General features: G+C 38.0%; 1 protein-coding gene across 1 annotated transcript; it reads left to right on the forward strand.

Annotated features, from left to right (window-relative positions):
- The first annotated feature begins 14,286 nt into the window (after nt 1-14,286).
- gamt (guanidinoacetate N-methyltransferase) lies at nt 14,287-20,237 on the forward strand. Its single transcript, XM_049588700.1, has 6 exons — nt 14,287-14,606; nt 17,415-17,560; nt 17,685-17,748; nt 18,012-18,079; nt 18,339-18,449; nt 19,973-20,237. Exons 1-6 carry the CDS (start codon nt 14,429-14,431, stop codon nt 20,111-20,113), a joined length of 708 nt encoding a protein of 235 aa, XP_049444657.1. The 5' UTR covers nt 14,287-14,428; the 3' UTR covers nt 20,114-20,237.
- Nucleotides 20,238-21,259: the final 1,022 nt, after the last annotated feature.

Raw genomic sequence — 21,259 nt, forward strand, 5'->3', positions numbered from 1 at the left:
TCCGCTTTTTGGTTCAAACTGTTCTGCGCAATGACGACGCTGCAGGGGGCAGCGGCCTTTAAAGGAACATTACACCCAACCAGTCCGCACCATGCATGTGTTATACGTGTATTATTACTGCACCCATGGCGTGGACTCACTCTCTTTACTATTTTTTTATAATCCGCAGTCACTCCTTTGACTATTTTTAACCACCCCACAAGGATGGCTAAATGCTGTACACCCGGGGGTCCTTTTATTAGCTCATTAAGTATTCCTATCAGGAAACTGCTGCTACAATGAAAACCTGGTAATAAAACAGCCCTAATAACAATTAATAATGAGGAAAATAATAAAAAGCAGAAAGCCCTCATAAGAAATAATGGGTTTGATGACAGAATATAAAGATTATTAGGCTCATGGTGGAATGAATAAGTTAATGTGTTAACCAAAATCAATAGTTTTCCTCCTTTTGGAAGCACACTGTCTACAGCAGGGGTATTAAACTCATTTTAGTTCATGAGCTACATACAGCCAAATTTGATCTCATATAATCTGGATCAATTAAGCTATTTCACAATAACCTAGAAGTACCATCAGCTCTCTCAGTAGACTCTGTAGACCTTCATTCTTTTATAAAACAGATAAACAGCTTGAGATGTCTTACGAAAAATAAGTGCAATTTCAACTGTATGTCTCAGTTTTTCCACATTCAGCCAGTCTTCTTCTCACTGCCATTACATAGAAGACAGATAGATAGAAAGAACTTTTTTTATCCCCCATCCAAGGAAAATTCAACCGTCCAGTAGCTAAAAAACGACCACCACACTTCCCCTCATCAACAATAATACAGTGGTATTAAAACAAGCATAAAATAAAATAAGTTAAAATAAGTGCATGAATAGAAATTATAAATGAAATTAAAATTGCCCATTTCACAGTCCAGTCCAGTTGTGGCTAAGGTGATGTGTATAAGTGTGTGTGTGTGACTGGATTCAGGAGGTGTTAAATGGTCTTAATGCTGTGGGGACGAAGGATCTCCTGAAGATAAGATATACCTTTATTAATTCCACAACTGAGAAATTCCAGTGTTGCAGCAGTCAAGAAGAGAAAGAGTCAGATTAAGAATAAAAAAAAACAAAACTAGGCATGTAGAAGATACAAAAAATACAAGAAACAGCAATAATAAGCATAAGCAGTGGCCTACTGTAAAAGAGTGCATATTTAGTGTAATGACTGTATGTGCAAAAAGACAACAACCATTATTTTTTCCAAGCTGAGTTACAAAAAAGTTACATTCATTATCACATTTCCTAGATGAAATTTAGCAAAGTGCTAATCTTTTTAAAGATGCATGTTTTTTTATGCATCCGAGCATCTAAAATCAAAGGGTGTCCTATTGACATGAATTCAATTCAGTTTTATTTATAAAACCCAGTATCACAAATCACAATTTGCCTCAGGAGGCTTTAAAGCAGACAACATCCCTCTGTCTTCACAGTGGCTAAGGAAAAACTCCCCCCAAAAACCCTTTAATGAGGTAGTAAAAATGGTACAAATATGCACAACAAATTCCTGCACATCCACCCATTACATTTCTGCTGAGATGACCACATGACATCCACTCTGGCCGACTTAATAAAACACCACACAGGTGAAGTGACAAGCATTAAACAGTAACATTTAAATCATGAAATGCAAATTTAAGTGACAGAGGTGACACATAATGTGGTGTGATTAAATAACACCTTTCAGGCACAATGCCTGTTCATTTAATTTTACACAGACTGTGACTGTATTTATCAGAGAAGATATGAAAATTAAATATACAAGACAATTACAGTAACAAGTTGAGAAACTATGATGGCTGAAGAGAGATGCTAAAATGAACTAATGGCCTGTTCGGAGAAGAGAATTGAATCAATTGTGTCCTTTTCATCATGTGCAGAACATTTGTCTTTTCTGACAACATGCTAATGCTAATCATGTGTACAACGTTGAACGAGGGCAGTGTTCATTTCAATGGAAGTTGCTCGGTTGCTCGAAAAAGTTCGACTTCATGGATACAAAATTACCCGGTTCTTCTGGGTCATTGGGCCATAGCGACTTCGCCAGTCGAGTATATACTTTCCACCATTCCGGCTCGCTACTTCCAGTTTAGTCCTCCACTAACATGAATGGGGGGAAAAAATGAATAATCACTCAGCTCTTCTTAACTCTCAAAATGTTCTTAGACCAGCTAAATGAAACGTTGATAGTATAACAAGTCACTTTGCAGGTAAGTCTATGGGAAAAAGTCTCTTGGGCCCCACTGGCATCACGTGACAGACCCGAACCACGGTTAAGCCACTATGTCAAACTGCCTTCAAAGTCTGGTGCACCTTCTGGTGGCCTGATAAGGACATAAACAGTTAATTCTAAAGTAACAAAAAGCAATTCTTATTTTCAGGTGACTATACACTACAGAAAACATACCTATGGATATTATCTACCATATCTGCCAATAGATGCCCCTAAATTCTACATCCTGGACCATTAAGTACAATTTTGGGGTACTTGTACTTATACTTGTACTTTTTATTCCACTACATTTATTTCCCAGGAATAGTTACTAGAGATTGAGATTTTGCACACAAAACATGAGTTCAGTTCATAAAATATGATACATTGCTATAGATTAAACTATATACAGCAATTACAATTAACTTCACCTTGACCAACTACACAATCAAAGTCCTGCTTACATGTTAATGCATGAATAATAATGATCCAACAATACAATAGCACTGATAGTGAACCACTCAACATAATAAGTACTTACATGTTTGATACATTTGTCAAGTTTTGCCAATATTTTTGTACTGTTACTTAACATTTTGGATGCAGGACTTTGACTTGTAATGGAGTACCTTTATAGTGTGGTACTGCTACGACTTTTACTTTAGTAAACTATTAAAGTACTTTTTTATTTCTCTCTTTCTTTCAAATTGTAGTTATTATTTGCTTTTTTCAATGAAGCAGTTTTTCCGTTATTAAAGTTTTATCACCAGTCAACAAAGGAGCCCACTCTTATAAAAATGTACCAAAACACAGGACTGAGCTATTTTGTGACATTTAAACTTAAGTATAAAAATGTGCACATGAACAGGAAGGCTTTCATTCTCAGAGAAAATTTTGTTTTCCTTCCGTGAAAAACTCATATTGTGTATTAGAGAGCAGCATTTTTCGGTTTTTGAATAGTTTAACATCCTATTATAGATGTTTTATTGAATCAATGCTGCAACACTTCCTGGAGGTTCAACAATACCTGCATTCAGTTCATGTCAGCTTTAGTGAAGAAATGTCTGGCCAGATGGAAAAAACATTCACATCAGCCTCCTCTGGTGCTAAGAGGTGGGACATTTCTCACAAACTCATAGATCAGCAATTATGGCAGTAAATTTACCCAAGTTGGCTTCTTTTACTTGCAAGGTCTGTGAGTAGATATCTGTATATACCTTGTACACTACTTCATTATGAAAACTAGACCATCACATTCATGCCGTCTACCTGTCCACGCTTAGTGTGTCATATAAGGCACATGCAAAGACAAATATGTAGCTTACTTCATGTAATAATTGTAGAACTAATTAAAAAAAAATAAAAATAGAAGTACACAGGTATCCATTTTGGAGTATTCCCCAGGCTTAAACGCAGCTCCCAGTGGGTACTCTACATGTCAGAATGAGATTCACCCTCATTCAGTGTTCCTGTTTCTCTTTATCTCTTTAATTTCATTTTTGGAGGACAAAATGAGGTCACACATCAGTGTGTCAAGATTTATAACAGACTCTCCACTGGGACCAGAATCCATCAAAACAAGGTTTTTCAAATTATAATATGTGTGGGGGAAAAAAGCTTGATCACGTCTCTCAGAGGAGATCGGCTCGCCTGAAATGGGTTCTTTATTGTTAATAAAGAGTCCAAATAGAACAGGAGGAGGAGAAGGCGTGACGTCCTCTGGGTCTGTTAGCAACTATTTACTCTTTTAGTGGTGTGTAAACTCTGTTTATTTCATTTATTTATTGTAATTGTAAGAACCCATGTACAATATTGAACAGAATTGTGAACATTTCAGATATGCGACCATAGTTAGCTTATAGTTAGTTTTAATCTGCAGTCTCTTGGGAGGTCACAAATAAAATCAATGTGTGGCAATGACAGAACAACCACAAAACAAACTGGACAAACAGGACAGTACACATAAGTAATTACACACACAGTAGTGCATTACATACCAAGTCAGCAGCAGGTGTGTGTTAGACAAATTAAGATATTTATATACAAAGCAAAGCAAATAAAATCCAGAGTCTGTGGTTATGAGTTAGAAAGCTCTTAGTTGGCTGGTAGAGCTGCAACTTATGTCGCCTGGTAGTGAAGATGAAACATGTAACACAGACACAATGTTTTCTAATCAGTGGGTCATACAGCATTTTTTATTTATAACCTACTGCAGTTTAAATCCATGGCATTTGACTAACAGTCAACTTCTTAACATCTGTTCTTAGCATCTGTATGGAGAGACTGCAATGAAATTTAATCTTAAATCACCCATCTGAGACAAACGTCATAGAGCCAATGGGGGAAAAGTACTCGATCTTTTACTTGAATATAAAATACCTTTGTCTAAAACATATCCCATATCAGCAAAATAAATTTAAAGTAAAAGTACTCATGATATAAAAGTAATAAATACCTGTATCTGTCAAATAAATGTAGTGAAGTTAAAAAGGACAACATTTCCCTCTGAGATGTAGTGAAGTATAAAATGTAAATACTCAAGTAAAGTAAAGGCAGATCCATTTAGAAATGGATCTGCCTTTACTTTACAGCCCAGTGGGTTGTGAGGTGAGTTAATGGCACGTGCCACAGATGTTCATTCAGACTGGGATCTGGGGAAGGCCAGGCTGACACTTGGAGGCCTCTGTCACATTCCTTGGGCCATTCCTGAGCGATGTGTGCAGTATGGCATGGTGCATTAAAGGGTCAGTTCACCCAAAACATACAATCTCAAACACTGGTATTGTCTAGCCATCTGTGAGATGTATGCCACCATCCGAATACAGTGGAGGTAAATAACATTTTATCAGTGGTTTAAAAAATTAAACAGAAACATTCATTCATTCATTCATCTTCTAACCGCTTCATCCTCTTGAGGGTCGCGGGGGGGCTGGAGCCTATCCCAGCTACATCAGGCGAGAGGCAGGGTACACCCTGGACAGGTCGCCAGACTATCGCAGGGCTGACACATAGAGACAGACAACCATTCACACTCACATTCACACCTATGGACAATTTAGAGTTACCAATTAACCTAGTCCCCAATCTGCATGTCTTTGGACTGTGGGAGGAAGCCGGAGTGCCCGGAGAGAACCCACGCTGACACGGGGAGAACATGCAAACTCCACACAGAAGGGCTCCCATGCCCGGGATCGAACTGGCAACCCTCTTGCTGTGAGGCAAGAGTGCTAACCACCACACCACCGTGCCGCCCTAAACAGAAACATCTCTTTAAAAAAAAAAAAAAAAGACCAGTATTCAACACATTTTTAATAGTTTCCACTTTGGCAACAATCCTTGAAATGATTCTGTTGTGACAAAATCATCTACAGATTAAAACTGATGGACTGACTTTTTCCTTTTTCACTGCAGCAGCACACAGTATAACATCCCGTAATCCAGGAGCCATAGTATGAGCTATCTGGTGTTCACATGGGATTTGTAAATGATATTCTGAGTGTTTGTTTTAACCTGTTTGGAGTTGGGTGGGGTTTACCTCAGAGTAAAGAAGACAGAGAGTTTAAACTGTACGTCTGTGACTGACAACTTGTTTGGATTGTTCTTTATAGTAAACCTCGTGACATCATGACGAGATACTAGCTGACTGATTCAAAAGCTTCAGTGCCTTTAATTATAGGCAAATAACTTCAGCTGAAAGGATTGGTGTACGATGTGTCGCGTCAAATCACAGAAAGAACATTGGTGTGACATATCATTGATACAACTTACCACAATGTGTAATGTCAAACATGTAGACCCAAAATCATTTGTATTTTCATGTTTATAATCAAGCATAAATAAACTAAAGCAGTCCATACCATAGGTCATTTTAATTTTGTTATGACTTGCAGCAATCATTCATGCCTGTTTATTAGCTGTTATATTAATAGGAACCACAAGGCGGCAGGTTTTCCATGGTTTGTACCAGTTGAAAAACATTTTTTCGTAAAAACAAAGTGTAATATGTTATCAAACCTAAAACAATGTGTCATAAACCTGATGGACTGTTCACCTTAATCCATATATGACACAATTTTCCTCATCAAAGACGTACACAATCTAATTATTCATCACAATTTTCCATAACTTTGACTTAATGATTTATTTTCAAATGATAACCAAAGTCATATCACGCTCTGGAAGACTTCTGTCAGTAAAATCTGTTGGCATGTGAGCTGATAAACACAGAGGAACTCTGAACTGCCTGATGATGAAAAGAGGGGATTTTATCTGGTTGACCTGTGGAGGACAGGCCTATTTTCTTTGTGATACATAAACTGTGTCAACAGTTATTATTTACAGTAGTAAATACAGGTGTGTCATGTTAGTGTATTGAGTTGTGTCAAGTGCATATTTTGTGTACAGTCACCATGTAACTGTGTAGGAAGAATGGCTGTTGCAATGCAAAAACTAATGGGAGTCTTATTTAAACAAACACACAAACTTCTTCTGCCCTTTGACTCTCGATAGCCGGACGTTACCTTTAGTCTGAGCCTTGTGGAGAAATGCTGAGGGGAGCAGTATGTTAGATGGGGAAGGGGGAAACAGAGAAAGAGCATCTGTGGTGAAACAGGTCATGTGATAAAGCAACCTGTCTAACGCTGAGATAAGTAAGTGGAAGCGTCAAACAAAGAGGCCATAAAATAAAGTGCATGTTGTTTGTGCCCTTCTGAATAAGATTAGAGAGATACTTGAACAGGAAAGAATCTGGTCCATGAGAATATGTGATAAATATTGCTGAAATATTATACTGAACAAAAATTTAAATGCAGCACTTTTGTTTTTGTCTCCACTTTTCACATTTTTAAGTTGAAGATCTGAGATTTTTTTCTGTACTCACTAGATATATGTCTCCCAAGTTTTGGTTAGTGAGCACTTCTCATTTTCCGAGATAATCCATCCACCTGACAGGTGCGGCATATGAAGATGCTGAATCAACAGCATCCTTACTACACAGGTGTACCTTGGGATGGTCACTCTAAAATGTCACAGATGTAAGTTCTAAGGCAGCGTGTCATTTATCATGCTGACTGCTGGAATGTCCACTAGAGCTGCTGCCCTGAACTGAATGTTTGTTTCACTACCACAAGCTGTCTCCAATGTTGTTTCCCTGAATTTCGCAGTACATCCAACCGGACACACAACTGCAGACTACGTATAGTCACGCAGGCTCAGTCAGGACCTCCACATCCAGTGTCTTCACCTGCAAGATTATCTGATATCATCCACTCTGACAGCTGACACAACAAATGATCAGCACAAACAAAGAATTTCTGCACAAACTGTCAGACACTGTCTCAGGGAAGCTCATCGCATGCTCAGTGTCCTCACCAGGGTCTTGACCTGACAGCAGTTTGTGATTGTAACCGTCTTGTGCGGTTGTGAGGCTGGTTGGATGTACTGCCAAATTCAGGAAAACAACACTAGAGATGTCTTATAGTGGTGAAATGAACATTCAGTTAGCAGGCAACAGCTCTGCTGGACATTCTTGCAATCAGCAGGCCAATGACACTGAAACCTTGTGACATCCGTGGCATTGCGATGTGTGATCAAACTGCACGTTTTAACGTGGCCTTTTATTGTGACCATCCCAAGGCACACCTGTGTAGTAATGATGCTGTTTAATCAGCATCTTGATATGTCACATCTGTCAGCTGGATGGATTATCTTGGATAAGAAGAGCTCACTAACATGGATTTTAACAAAATCTACTGAGTGCATAAAAAAAGTCTTAAATCTTTTACACTTGGAAAAATGGGAGCAAAAACAAAAGTGTTGCATTTAAATTCTTGTTAAGTGTATAATATCATTACACAGAAATTAACGTAATACTGGGACAGCAGAAGAGATTAATATCATGTAAGTTTTAGGAATTGCTAAGTGGTTTTTGAATGCATTTTTTTATGAAATAAATAATGGCCCATTAGGATTCAAACATGAGTATTTTAATTTTATGCCTGGTTGTTGTTTGAATGTTGTCGTTTTAAATTGTTAACAGTTTTAATGTAAAATGTAGTTTTGAGTTGTGCTTAATCAATGGTTTTATGTTGTATCTAATCATTGTCTATGTTTTAGGTGACCGGTGTTGGCTGAATAAGATAACGTCCATGTTTTTATGGATAAACAGTTGTGAGTGTAACCAAGTATCTTTACTCAAGAACCATATTTAAGTACAATGTTGAGGTAAATGTATTTACTAAGTAAGTATTTCCATTTTATGCTGCTCTACTGTTCACTTCTACTTCACTACATTTTGGAAGCCAATATTATATTTTTTACTTCACTACATTGAGATGATTCATTTTTAACTGTTGTTGTGTCTCATCATGCAGTGACTCATACAACACATTGGATAGGAGGTTTCATTTTAAGTAAAATGTTTGATACCCTGAATCAGAGTTTGGCAACCTTTACTATCAAAATAGCCAGTTATGGCAAAAAAAATAAAAATAAAAATCAAAGTAAAGGCACCAGGCCAAAGACATACCACTCACATTTTAGTTTAGGAAATGTTTAAACAGTATTTTATTCAGTGTGTGGGCTACACATTTTTACAATTGCAGAATGTAAGAACCACTCTAGGCCTACAATATCGGTAAATGAAAATTAAAATGTTTTAAAAATAACCATTATTCATTCAACATAATATTTTGTCAGAGCCACAAAGAGCCACTGGAGAAAGAGCTGCATGTGGCTGTGGAGCCACAGGTTACCTTGTCCTCCCCTGAATGAAAAATGAGATGAAATATGATCCTACTATTCCCACAGAGAATTACTGTGTCTGTAATCCTCTGGGAATTTATGAGAACTGCAAATCCAAAGCTGTTATGGCTGCACTAACAGTTCCTCAAGTACCTTTACGCAAGCATCATATCTAATAGAATTCTGAGATACTTATATTACTATTATTTCCATTTTAATGCTGCTTGGCTGTATACTTCTACTTCATCTTTTTTGAAGCCAGTACTATACTTTCAACTTCACTGTGTTTATCTGACATTAGTTACTTTTCATATTCAGATTATTAATATGAAATATATCTAAATTAATTTATCATACTGTATTATTATGGATTACAGATATTAATTAATGAGCACATTAACATCACTAATTATAGTGATTACAGTGATTTATAATTCTGAATAGGGCCATTCTGAGTACTTTAACTTTTTGTATTTTAAGTATATTTTGATGCTTATACTTTTGTAACCTTATTTAAGTTAAGATTTTGAATGCAGGACTTTTACTTGTAACAGAGCATTTTTACACTGTAGTACTGCTACTTTAATGTACATCCTTCTTCCACCACTGTGGATGAATAAACTAAACCTTAAACCTTCAAATGGCAGACAATATTTATTTAAAAAACTATAGTCAATTTGTTAACTTAGGTTCAGGAGCAGGGCCACACCTCAACCACACCTCTAATTACCTGCCATGCCTGCTGGTCAACCATCCTGCTCTGTTTGTCTCAGATTTCTGGACTCAGCATCCTTTCCTTCATCCATCATCCTCCCTACCTTATACCTACCAACATTTCTTCATCCTCTCTTCCCTTCTCCCCTCATCTTTTCTTATTTAATCTGGTCCATAGCTCTCCCATGTCTCATTCTAGGTACCATCTGGGGGGCCTGTAATTAGTTCAGGTGGAAAAATGCCTGAGACGGAGCCCCAACACTGAGTCTCCCTCTGCCCGATCTCCAGTACATCCTCCCAGACGAACCTTCCTTCACTCCCACTTACATCCATTCACCAGTCCTCAACATCTAACACCTTCTGAATTAGAATTAAACATTTAAACGACATATTGTTGTGCCGTAGTCCTTGCTTGTGAAAGATACACGCACAACAATGGGTATCTGTGGGGATATTTTAAATATTTGGCAGTGATTTAAACGTCAAGTGGCTTTGAGAAATGCTAATCCAAAGTAGCAAAGGCATGTTCACCTTTAGCCAGTGAACAATCCCAGCTGAGTGTCTCTACAGTGGTGTGAAGGGTTAGCAACTGTGTAATGTTTTATAACTCACATCAGGCATTGATATAACGGATACCCTGAAATCACCGGGAACGATTCAGTTAGGTTTCACCCCCAAGTGGTTCTGCAATTCAATACCAACATTTACCAAAGTGGGACATTTCCTGGAGCTAAATCTCATCAAAAGGTTTCTGACGGGCTTTTCGGAGTCTATGACATGACAACTTTTGAGAAGTGCAGGAAAAAAAGAGGAACGGTTTATTGTTTCCCGTTTCAGAGTGCTGTGTGTGTGCTGTGGTTGCTGCATGAACGTGAGCCTCTGTGGGAATAAGCATTATTCAAAGGCAGCGCAGATGAAGAGGCTAGTGTAAGAGCGGTAGGTGGATGAAAACCTGCGATCTGATGAGGACCCTCACCGAGGAGCCGGTCCCACTCAGCTTCACCTAATGGGGCTGAAGTGGATGATGGGTAACCAGGGCAGAGGGGCTGTGAAGATGATCAGATGATCCATTTTTGACTGCCGTTGTGTCTCATCGTGCATACAACACATATGGAAGGCTAAGTGACATTGAAAAATAGTGAAATTATGATTTATTAGGAGTTTGGGGGCACAGTTTTTAGTTCTATTATGATTTTTAAATAAAAGGTTTGACACCCTGAATGAAAAATGAGATGAAATATGATCCTAATACTATTCCCACAGAGAATTACAGTGTCTGTTTTCCTCAGAGAATCTATGATAACCTTAAATCCAATGCTGTTATGGTTCTGATGAATCTATCAATTAATTTCTAAATTAATTATTAATTAATAGTCAATTATGGAAAGAGTGGGGCATTGGTAGCGTAGTGGATAGTGCCGGCACCTCATGTACAGAGGCGATGCCTCGCTGCAACCATTTCTGCATGTCATATACCTGCATATACTGATGCTATACTGATTGCTAAGAAAATAATAACGATGAACTGGAAAGATGCAAAACCACCACCCATAGTCCAGTGGATGCAGAGACTCAAAATGGTTTACACGATGGAATGAATGACAGGAAGTCTGCAACTCAAAATGGACACTTTTACACAAAGGTGGGCTCGATTTACACTATATCTGGAGGTCTGATTGAGTAGAATCGGGTAGTTGTAAAATATTGTATTATAATGGTATATCATAAAAAATGCCATTCTTGTGTTCCTCTGTAACTGAACCTGCTCTAAAATTTAGCATTAAAAAAGGAAGCACTGTCAGGCACTGCAGAAAGTTCCACTGAAAACAACAACAGGCATTTAAAATTATTTTATTTTGGTATTTTTTGGATTTTTCAGTGACAATCTTCATGTTATTTCATGTTACCCTGACAGGTTTTCTTTCTATTCTTTTTCGAATTCAACTATAGCATCAACTAGGCTATACTATCCATTTTGGCAAGATACAACCTGCATACTAAGGCGAGATTGTCACTCATATACATGCACAGTCTGCTCTGAAGACTCGGGCATGACCACACGTCTAGCATACAGCTCCTGGCACTGTTATAATCTACTGAAGATATGTAAAGTCATAATGTTTTATGAAATCTCAAATATGAGGAAATTGTCCAAATGTCCTTTAATGTGGACTGTACGCTAGATGTGTGGTAAAGCTACAGTCTTCAGAGTGTATGTGGGTCCAGAAGACGTTTTTTCCTTAGTGTGCTGATATGTGTAAATCACACTGTCCTTGCCCCTCCTCTCAAACTCCACCCCTCCAAACCAAAACAGCAACATTAAGTTGAAACTGAAAACAAGAGACTGGGGAAAAAAAACTGTCAGCATAATAAAACTAACACAGAAGAACAGAGACATGAAGGTAAAAAAAAACCCTGTCATTGAAGAACACACAAGTATGCATTAAAATAAAGTGATTTTCAATGTCAGGGTTTTATTTTTCAGTGCCAGTGTTTCCTTTAACAATGCCATTGTTTGGGGGGATAACACAAAAAAAAAAAAAAATCACTGCTAGTCTCTTATAATTCCTTGTATGGGCCAATAATCACAATTCTGATAAAATGTCAGCAAAAAGCAAACATGTCCAACACAGTGTCCCAGAGCCCATGGTGAACTTCTTCAAATATTTTTCTTTAGTTTGACAAACAGTCCAAAATCCAAAATTATTAAATTCACTATCAGGGACGAACAGAAAATAGTCACATTTAAAGCTAAGCTAGAAAGTAATCAAAGGATCAATCAATTATCAAAACAGCTGCTGTTAATTTCCCATGATCCACCAATCACCTAATAGTGTCAGCTTTAACTGCTATTCATTCATTTGTAAATTTATAGTAAAATATATCACACCTAATGCTAATTTTAAATAAAGCTATCAGGGCCTTGTGTTTGCACATGATCACCTCAGTACAGTTATAGGATGAATACAGCATCAGCTGTGTTTGTTAAAAGAGGATCAAATATTTTTGCACAGGAGGAGGAGCGGCAGTCAAAACAGCTGTGGACTTGAAACAGGTGTATTTACAGGACAGTTTGAACTATAAGTGAACAATATGTTAAAAACATTCACAGCAGATAGCCAATATAGACTATTTTTCATTTAACAGCTTTTATTAAACATAATTAAGGCTGTTCTTATGACATATATCTGGTTCATCAAGCTGCAAAATGATGTTACACAATAGGAGCAAATGTACATATGTGAATCAGCTCCAGTGTAATGGTTGGACAGCTGTCCATGCTCAGAGAAAAGGAATAAATGAAGAGCTCTCACTCTGCTGCTAATACAGCGTACTGCAAACAAGAAACAATATCTAAAAGACAGGAAATGAGGTGCGATTCAATTCATTTAAATTCATTGTTAAAAAGCAAACCTGGAGCATTTGATTTGTGAACAATTACTTAATTTAATAAACAAATATATTTTCTCTTTTAGAGGAATAATTTGTCATTTTCAGGTTATTAACTATCTTAGACGATAAGATCGAGACCAGTCCATCCAATATGCAGTTAGAGCTAAATAACACGTTAGAAAACAGAAACAGGTAAACCTACAGTGACCTGATTCCTCACGCCCCCTAGTGGTTAAAATTACTTATCTCAGCTTTAAACAATAATGGTATATGTTATGCCTCCATGCCACAGAGCTCCACTGTTGTCCAAAAAGTCTTAAAAATACACGGATCGGAAATGTATGCGGTGTTATGGACATGTACTTCTAAAGTGCATGTTTACGATAAGACAGAACTTTATCTGTCTTGAGGAAAACTGTTTAACAGTTGTAGTACAAAAGTATGAAAGAGTGCAAATGTATAGGCTTTAAATAAACAAAATATGAACAATAGAGATTATCAGTTAAGGTAAAAAAACAACAACAACCATAGCACCAGAAATATAAACGAGTTAACCTAAGTGTCATATATATAAACTAGTTAAAGGTCCAGTGTGTATAATTCAGAGCCATCTATTGGCAGAAATGGTATATAATATTCAGAACCATGTTTTCATTAGTTTATATATCACCTGAAAATAAAAATTGTGTTTTTGTTTTCTTAGAATGAGCTGTTTATATCTTCACTGGAGCCAGTTCTCTCTCACTGAGTCTGCCATGTTGCTCTACTGTAGCCCAGAGGAGACAAACCAAATGCTGGCTCTAAATAGGGCCATTTGCTTTTTTTTTTTTTGTCAGCCAGTCGGTGTTTATTAGTTTGACATATCCACTTTGTGAGGAAGGACTACATCATCAAAATCCAAAGAAAGGGCACTTCCCTGTGTATTAATCACCTGCTGGATTCACATGTTACATTAATCATTCATTCTGTATTTATTCTTGTACCATTTGCACCCTGAACAAACTTCATTGCATTGTTATAGGCCTACAATTGTGCACACAAAGCAGATTCAGTCATAGGTCTAAATGCTGCAGAGCTAAAGTGAGTCAGTTATTTAACACAGAGTGAATCATCCTCTCTCCAGAGGATCTTGGACGCCTCCGTCCCTTCTCCGGGAATGTGTGTGTGAGCCTTTGACCTGTAGTGAAACTCCAGCAGTGTCAGCACTTCTGAGCCCGATATAAACTGCCGCCTCCTGTCTGTCACTCTCTTCTGTGTGGAGACACAGTCTATCAAACCGTTCACCAGCACCACCACTGCCTCCTCCATCACCAAAAACAAAATGAGCACCGCCGCTCAGCCCATTTTCTCCAAGGGAGAGGACTGCAAGGCCTCCTGGCACGACGCTAGCGCCGGCTACGATGACACCGACACACACCTGGAGATCATGGGCAAACCCGTGATGGAGCGCTGGGAGACCCCGTACATGCACTCTCTGTCCACCGTTGCAGCCTCAAAAGGTAAAAGTCGTAGTTGTAGAATAGCGGTGTGTCCACGATCGGACACTGTAGTCTTTGGATGGGCTGCGTCCGATAATGGAATCCTGCCCCAAAGATAGCAGTTCATTCAGGGAAGTTTACACATATAACAACAAATTCATGTCAAAAATCACTGATATTAGTTTTGTAAACAGCTAAAATGCCATTAATCTGCTATTAAATAATTTGAATATGACCTCAAGTCACACAAAGCCAGTAAATAGCCAAGTATGTCCTAAACCAGCATACTTTAACCCCAAACTGTTGCAAGAGTGCACAGGTTGCCTAAAAATATGAATTGAATTGCAAAAAAATAAAAAAAAAACCCCCACAAGATTGTGCTTAAAATTAAAAAAAAAAAAATAGAATTTTGACTATCATCATGTATTTTTTTGCAATAAAAAGTAAATAAATAAATCACATAATACTTTTAAAACAAACCAAAAAAAATTAATAAAAGTTTGCAGAGAAGTGATTTAATTTTTAACAGTGTCACTACTATTTAAAAATGTGCCATGGTGTATTTTGTACCAGAGTCATTTTGGGAGTCTTTTTTTACACACATTTCAGCCTGTTTCTTCACTTTTTGAGGACACGTGTGAGAGTGCGAGCAGCATGGTGCTCAGCGCTCTGTGAGTACTACAGCAGCTGTTTCTCCACTCAGGGGAACTGGCCAAGAAGTCTGCAGGGGAGGGGAGCAGCTCATCTGCTTTATGTGAAAATAGACTGATCCACACACCCTCGCAAGACATGTGGGAAGGGACTAGCATGTGCACTGAATCTGTCTGCACAACACCATCCAAACACACATTTCTCTTGCACTTAACTACTTACACAGTTTACAGCGTTGTTTTAAAACACATGCATGTTGTCAGCATGATGCTGTCCTCTAATCTGCATTATTTGTGCAATACATTTAGGCCAGTCACAATATATTTGGGTTAATTCTTTATTGCAAGTTCACAAGATAAATAAAACTACTGCCATTACATGCAACACCTTGAAATGTGAACATTTTGGTCTGCATGTACAGGATGTGTAAAGGTGTCTTTTTGGACATTCCATGTCCCATTTGAATTAATTTCAGCTCCATGCAGTTTGCTGTCACTTTTCTTTAAGTGTGTACAAACACAATGAATTAAATCAAAGTGTGAATAGCACACTGAGCGGCTGATTAATGGCACAGTAAATCATCATGAATGGGTCAAGCAACAACAAATAGCCTCTGCCCCCTGTCTATTTATAAGCTTCTCTGAAGGGAAATGAAATCCTTTAACCTTTCTGTCCAGCCACACGTTACAACCAACTGGTTGTTACAACCAACTGGTTGTAACGTGTTCCCTCCAGTCTGCACCAAAAGGAGGGAAAAACTTAACCTTAAATGACAAAAAATCAGAAGGTATGGTCTGACGAGTCACTGAGCTCTCAAAAACTGCATTGTTATAGGTAGGTTCTGCAAGTGTAAGCCAAAAGATTTTGGTATTGTTGCTGAGCATTTTGGTGTATTATTAGTAGTTTATTAGTTTTATTAGTAACATTGTCGAGAGACAGGTACATGTTTGGCTGTAACTGAAACCAAGATGTTGTATATACATTGTATGCACATAGGACAATGTTCAATAGAAAGTGAATGTCACAATGTTTTTTATAAATATTCAGGTGTAAGGTTGTCAAAAGTGTCAAAATATCAATACTTTTCTTGATACCATGTGTTTAAATGTTACGGTCCCTGTCAGTTATACATTTGACAGCATCAAAAGTACAGAAGAAATTTAAAAAAAAAAAAAAAAAGATTTACTATCAGATTTTCAAGTTGTAATAATTATTAACATTTTTACAAATTTGTTGGTATGTGTTCAGTGACTTTTTCTTGCACCAGCATTGTGTGCAGGCTGTTAATTAAAAAAAAAAAGTGTGCAGAGAAATTGTTGTCGTAGTATCATAAGAGGTGTCTAGTATTTTTTTATATATATATAATTCAAATTTTTATTGATATCGGTAAGGTTGGTACACTTCCTCTTCATACAGTTCTACACATCAAATGAGACATTCAATCTGGATGAACAAAAATAAAAATACAATACAAACAGGGTACTAGTGATCCGTACAGGAGGGGGTACAGCTCCAGTCCCAGTCCGCCAAAAAATGATCAAAATGACAAAATTAAATTTGAACAAATAAACACATTAAAATGAATGGTGATAATACTTTTTTTTTAAAAAAAGGAATAATTATAAAAAATAGGCAGGGCAAAACAGAATAAAAATCACACTATCAGGCCCCCAGAAGGTGCCTAGTATTTCTTTATGCTGGCATTGTATTGAAGTTTAAAATCCCAGTATCATGATAATATTATTATTTTGTGGTTGTACAAATTTGTCACAAAGTTTGGGGAATATTTGGGCTCTGCAATATTTTGATATTGTATCAATATTGTGATATGAGACTAGGTATCGTCTCAGATTTTGGATATCTTTATGTTGTAGGTGATTTTTCTGGTTTTAAAAGCTGCATTATAGTAAAGTGATGTCATGTTCTGGGCTCACCAGGCTGTTGTAGCTGTTCTTTACCCACTCAGTCATTCTATTCACATTACAGATGGTTATTTATCAAAAATGTCATCATGTAAATATTTTTTGAAAGCACCAATACTCAACCCTGCAATATCGTCGCCTTATAGATATCAAATATTTGGTAAATTTAGCAGTCATTTTCGCTCTGAGCTGCTGGAGAGCTTCATCAGATTTACATTTCCCTGACTGTGCTGTTTTCTTGTGTTCTGTCTGATAGGCGGTCGGGTTCTGGAGATCGGTTTTGGCATGGCCATCGCTGCCACCAAGATTGAGTCTTTCCCCATCCAGGAGCACTGGATCATCGAGTGCAACGACGGTGTCTTTGCCAGACTGGAGAACTGGGCCAAGTCCCAGCCGCACAAGGTCAATAATCCTGACTGCCAACTTTATCTGCCTGTGTTGGTTTATTACTGATACAGTTGTTGCACGTGTAATTAAATGCTACAGTCCTTAAAGCTGAGTGTAACTGGTGTTTATGTTGCTGCAGATCGTCCCTCTGAAGGGCCTGTGGGAGGAAGTTGTTCCCACCCTGCCAGATAACCACTTCGATGGTAAGAAATCAAACCAGACATGGGGGAACTTTCATCATACGTGGAGATCTTCTGCTCACAGTTTGGCTTTTCAGTTCAAGTTATTGATTGCTGAAAAGCTGCGTGAGGATACATAATCCATATAAAGGTCCTCAGGGCCACTGGTGTCACTGGACCTCACGCTCATGAACAACTTGACAGATGGAAAGTGATAAAAAGCACACAGAAAAATGAATGATTTACTTGTTGTATGCACTCTGCTGACACTGTCCCTCCTCCCGCAGGTATCCTGTATGACACATACCCTCTGTCAGAGGACACATGGCACACTCACCAGTTTGACTTCATTAAGGTGGGTAGTTAAAATCCACATGAAACACCCAAAGTCTGGGAAAGATTAAAACTCTGGAGGAGGATAATCGCTGCATACATGGGATTGGTTGCATTAAAAGTGGATTAAAGATACTGAGTAACTGTACAAACATGCATCAAGAAACAATATTAATGACTCTAGTGTGAGGATAGTGTGTGGTGCACATACTGTATTTTTCTTTGGGTCACATCCCGACAGGGCTAAAGGACAGAGTGATTTGACCTGTGTGTTTCTGCAGGGTCACGCTCACAGGATGCTGAAGTCTGGTGGCGTCCTCACCTACTGCAACCTGACCTCCTGGGGCGAGCTGCTCAAGACCAAATACAACAACATTGAGAAGATGTTTGAGGTTGGTCACCTTCATTACTCCCTCAAGGACAAGATGTATAACTTCATTTAACTCCTCTTATATTGTATTATTTCTGCTTTACTGCTCTGTGCTCTGTCTTCTTTAGTTACCATCCATACTTTGTGTATGCAGAGAAGTGGTGTAGGATGTATGATGCTACCTTAACAGTTGGGCCACAATATGCAACCAAGGGCTGGGGCACAAACAAAATGGCTGTAGCTAGCTAAAACATTAGATTTCAGCATGTCAAAGGATTATTTTTGCACCCAAAGTCTCCCAGAGGGGAAACGTTTTATTGAAATACCCAATAATGTTGGTAGATCTCAGTGTCCCTCTCCTTATCTGGATTACCTCGGAGAAATTATTGCACTGACCGGAATGACCAGAATGGAAATACATTGATATTTACAACTGTTTCATTGAATCAGCAGCTAAAACCAGAGATTGAAGATCAAAACCAGGCACTACAGCTAAGTTAACTTCAATTTCTGCATTTTGTCTGGCCAAGTTCTTATTATTATCTTATTATTATCTTATTAATTCGTAGTAGTAGTAGTAGTAGTAGTAGTAGTATAACCTTTATTTAATCAGGGATGGTCATTTAGAGCAGGTTCCCTTTTACAAGGACACCCTGTTTACTATAAAACAATAGAGGAACCCAAATGTTTCAGTTTGTGTCAAAAACCATACAAGACACAGGACAATCACATCAGCACAAGGGACAACATCAGTTAACAGAAAGCACATGCACTCACACTGCTCTAAGTCAGTCATAATGGAATTAATTTAAAGGGATTAGCTTCACTCATTTAAAAGCTTCTGCAGATTTTTCCACTTGTGTGGCGTGCAGAATTTAAAAGCCAGTTCCCTAGTCTCAGTATTAACATGATGCTTTTCTAGAACCAAATAGTCGTGGGACCTGGCTGTGAATTTGATTAAAAGACATGTACGTTTGCAAATAAGTGCTTTGTAAATAAATAGTATGCAGCACTTTTTTTTACTATAAATGCATAACATACTGAAAGAGTGCTTAAAATAAGTCTGTAGTGTAAAATAAGACCGTGAGCAGAATGTGCAGTGTGGGTTTTAATTGAAAAAAGGAATTAAGTTTGAGGTGTCTGGTCTTTAAACGCTAATATACAAACCCTGAAAATGTCATTAGTTTGATATCAGTGGAGGGTCTTTTTTTTGTGTTGCAGTAAATACAGTATCTTGCAGGTTATTTTGGGAAAGGATTAGAGTTACTGAGGACTGACAGTCATAATACACATCAGCATGTGTGGCTCAACAGAGTGTGATTGGCCTTGTTGGCCTGTGACGTGTATTTCTACAGGATTGTTTAGACTTGTTTGATATTGTCGCACAGTGCTGAGTAAACGTCTCCGTCAGGGTTGAACCGAGTGCAACCTGAATTACACGCCGCAATAATTCCAAGGTTTATGATAAACACAATCAGGTTAAAGTGAGCGATAAGGCGGCGAGCCAGGTTACACTGACCAGCTCTGTCTGTTAATAATTTTCAGGAGACCCAGGTGCCGCATCTGGTCCAGGCCGGCTTCAAGAAGGAGAAGATTAGCACCACCACCATGGACATTGCACCACCCACCGAGTGCAAATACTATTCCTTCAATAAGATGATCACACCCACTATCGTCAAGGAGTAAAGTCCGAAAATGCTGCTGCAACCTTTGTTTTTTTTACCGTGATGTGCCTTCACACCTGAACCCCCTGACCTCCTCACTGCTTGTTTCACTGTCACATATTTCAATAAACCAGTTTACATCCCCACTCAAATTACAGTGCTCATATTTATTATACATTTATTGTATCCTTAGTTATTTTACCTGTTGGGCTGTTTACAGACTACTTTATTTGAGCTGAAGTTTTGTTCATGTAGCCGCTCTCTCCCAGCAGACTGCACTTTATCAGTCCACTGATACATTTTATTCTTCACAGCAGCAAATATGTGACACAACAGCAGACAGAAACCACATGAAACCACCAAAAATGCATTTACACCCCACTGAGCCTCATCTGTTTCAGGGCTTAAACCACCCAGTATCTGTTCTTGCCACGCATGTCCCAATTCTAGACGGAGCAGTAAATATATCACTGCATGTTTAAATGCTTAGTTTGTCATGAAGTTCAGAAAGTCTTCTCTCCTCCACAGCAGAGTCCTGTTAGTCCTCTGGGAATTTGTCTATGAAATGCCAAACCAGTGCATAATTGCTCAGCAGCATGTGTGTCAGAAGCAGCGGTAGAAGAAGGACTCTTACAAGTAAAAGTTCAATTGAAAATGTTACTTAAATAAAAGTACAAAAGTATTACCAGCAAAATATAACTTATGCGTCAAAGGTAAAAATATTTATTATGCAGAACAGCCCCCTTACAGTGTTAGAATTTTATGTAATATCTTAATGTGACATCTCTTGCTTCATAGAGGACATATTGCATCTTTGAATACCGTCAACTTTTATTGGTATTTAGCAGATGATCAACTTGACTCTAAGCTCAGTGGGAAAATGCAGCTGTGGTCATGAGAAGGGATAGCCAACTCACTAATGATGCAAACTACAAATTAACACACACATGACAATAACTAGCATAAACCATCCTGTCCTGAACAAACCATAGACAATAACAAAAAGATGACATTTGCATTATGGAACAGAAAACGGCAGACTTATCAGCAACTGCAAACTACTCAGACATTTATGAATATATATGTAAGAGCAATTTAATGTAGTTCCTCAATGTGGAGATAATTTTAGATTCTTTGTATATTACAGAGTAGTGTAATACTCAGAAGT

This window comes from Epinephelus fuscoguttatus, linkage group LG10 (assembly GCF_011397635.1).
Source record: "Epinephelus fuscoguttatus linkage group LG10, E.fuscoguttatus.final_Chr_v1".
Taxonomy (NCBI): domain Eukaryota; kingdom Metazoa; phylum Chordata; class Actinopteri; order Perciformes; family Serranidae; genus Epinephelus; species Epinephelus fuscoguttatus.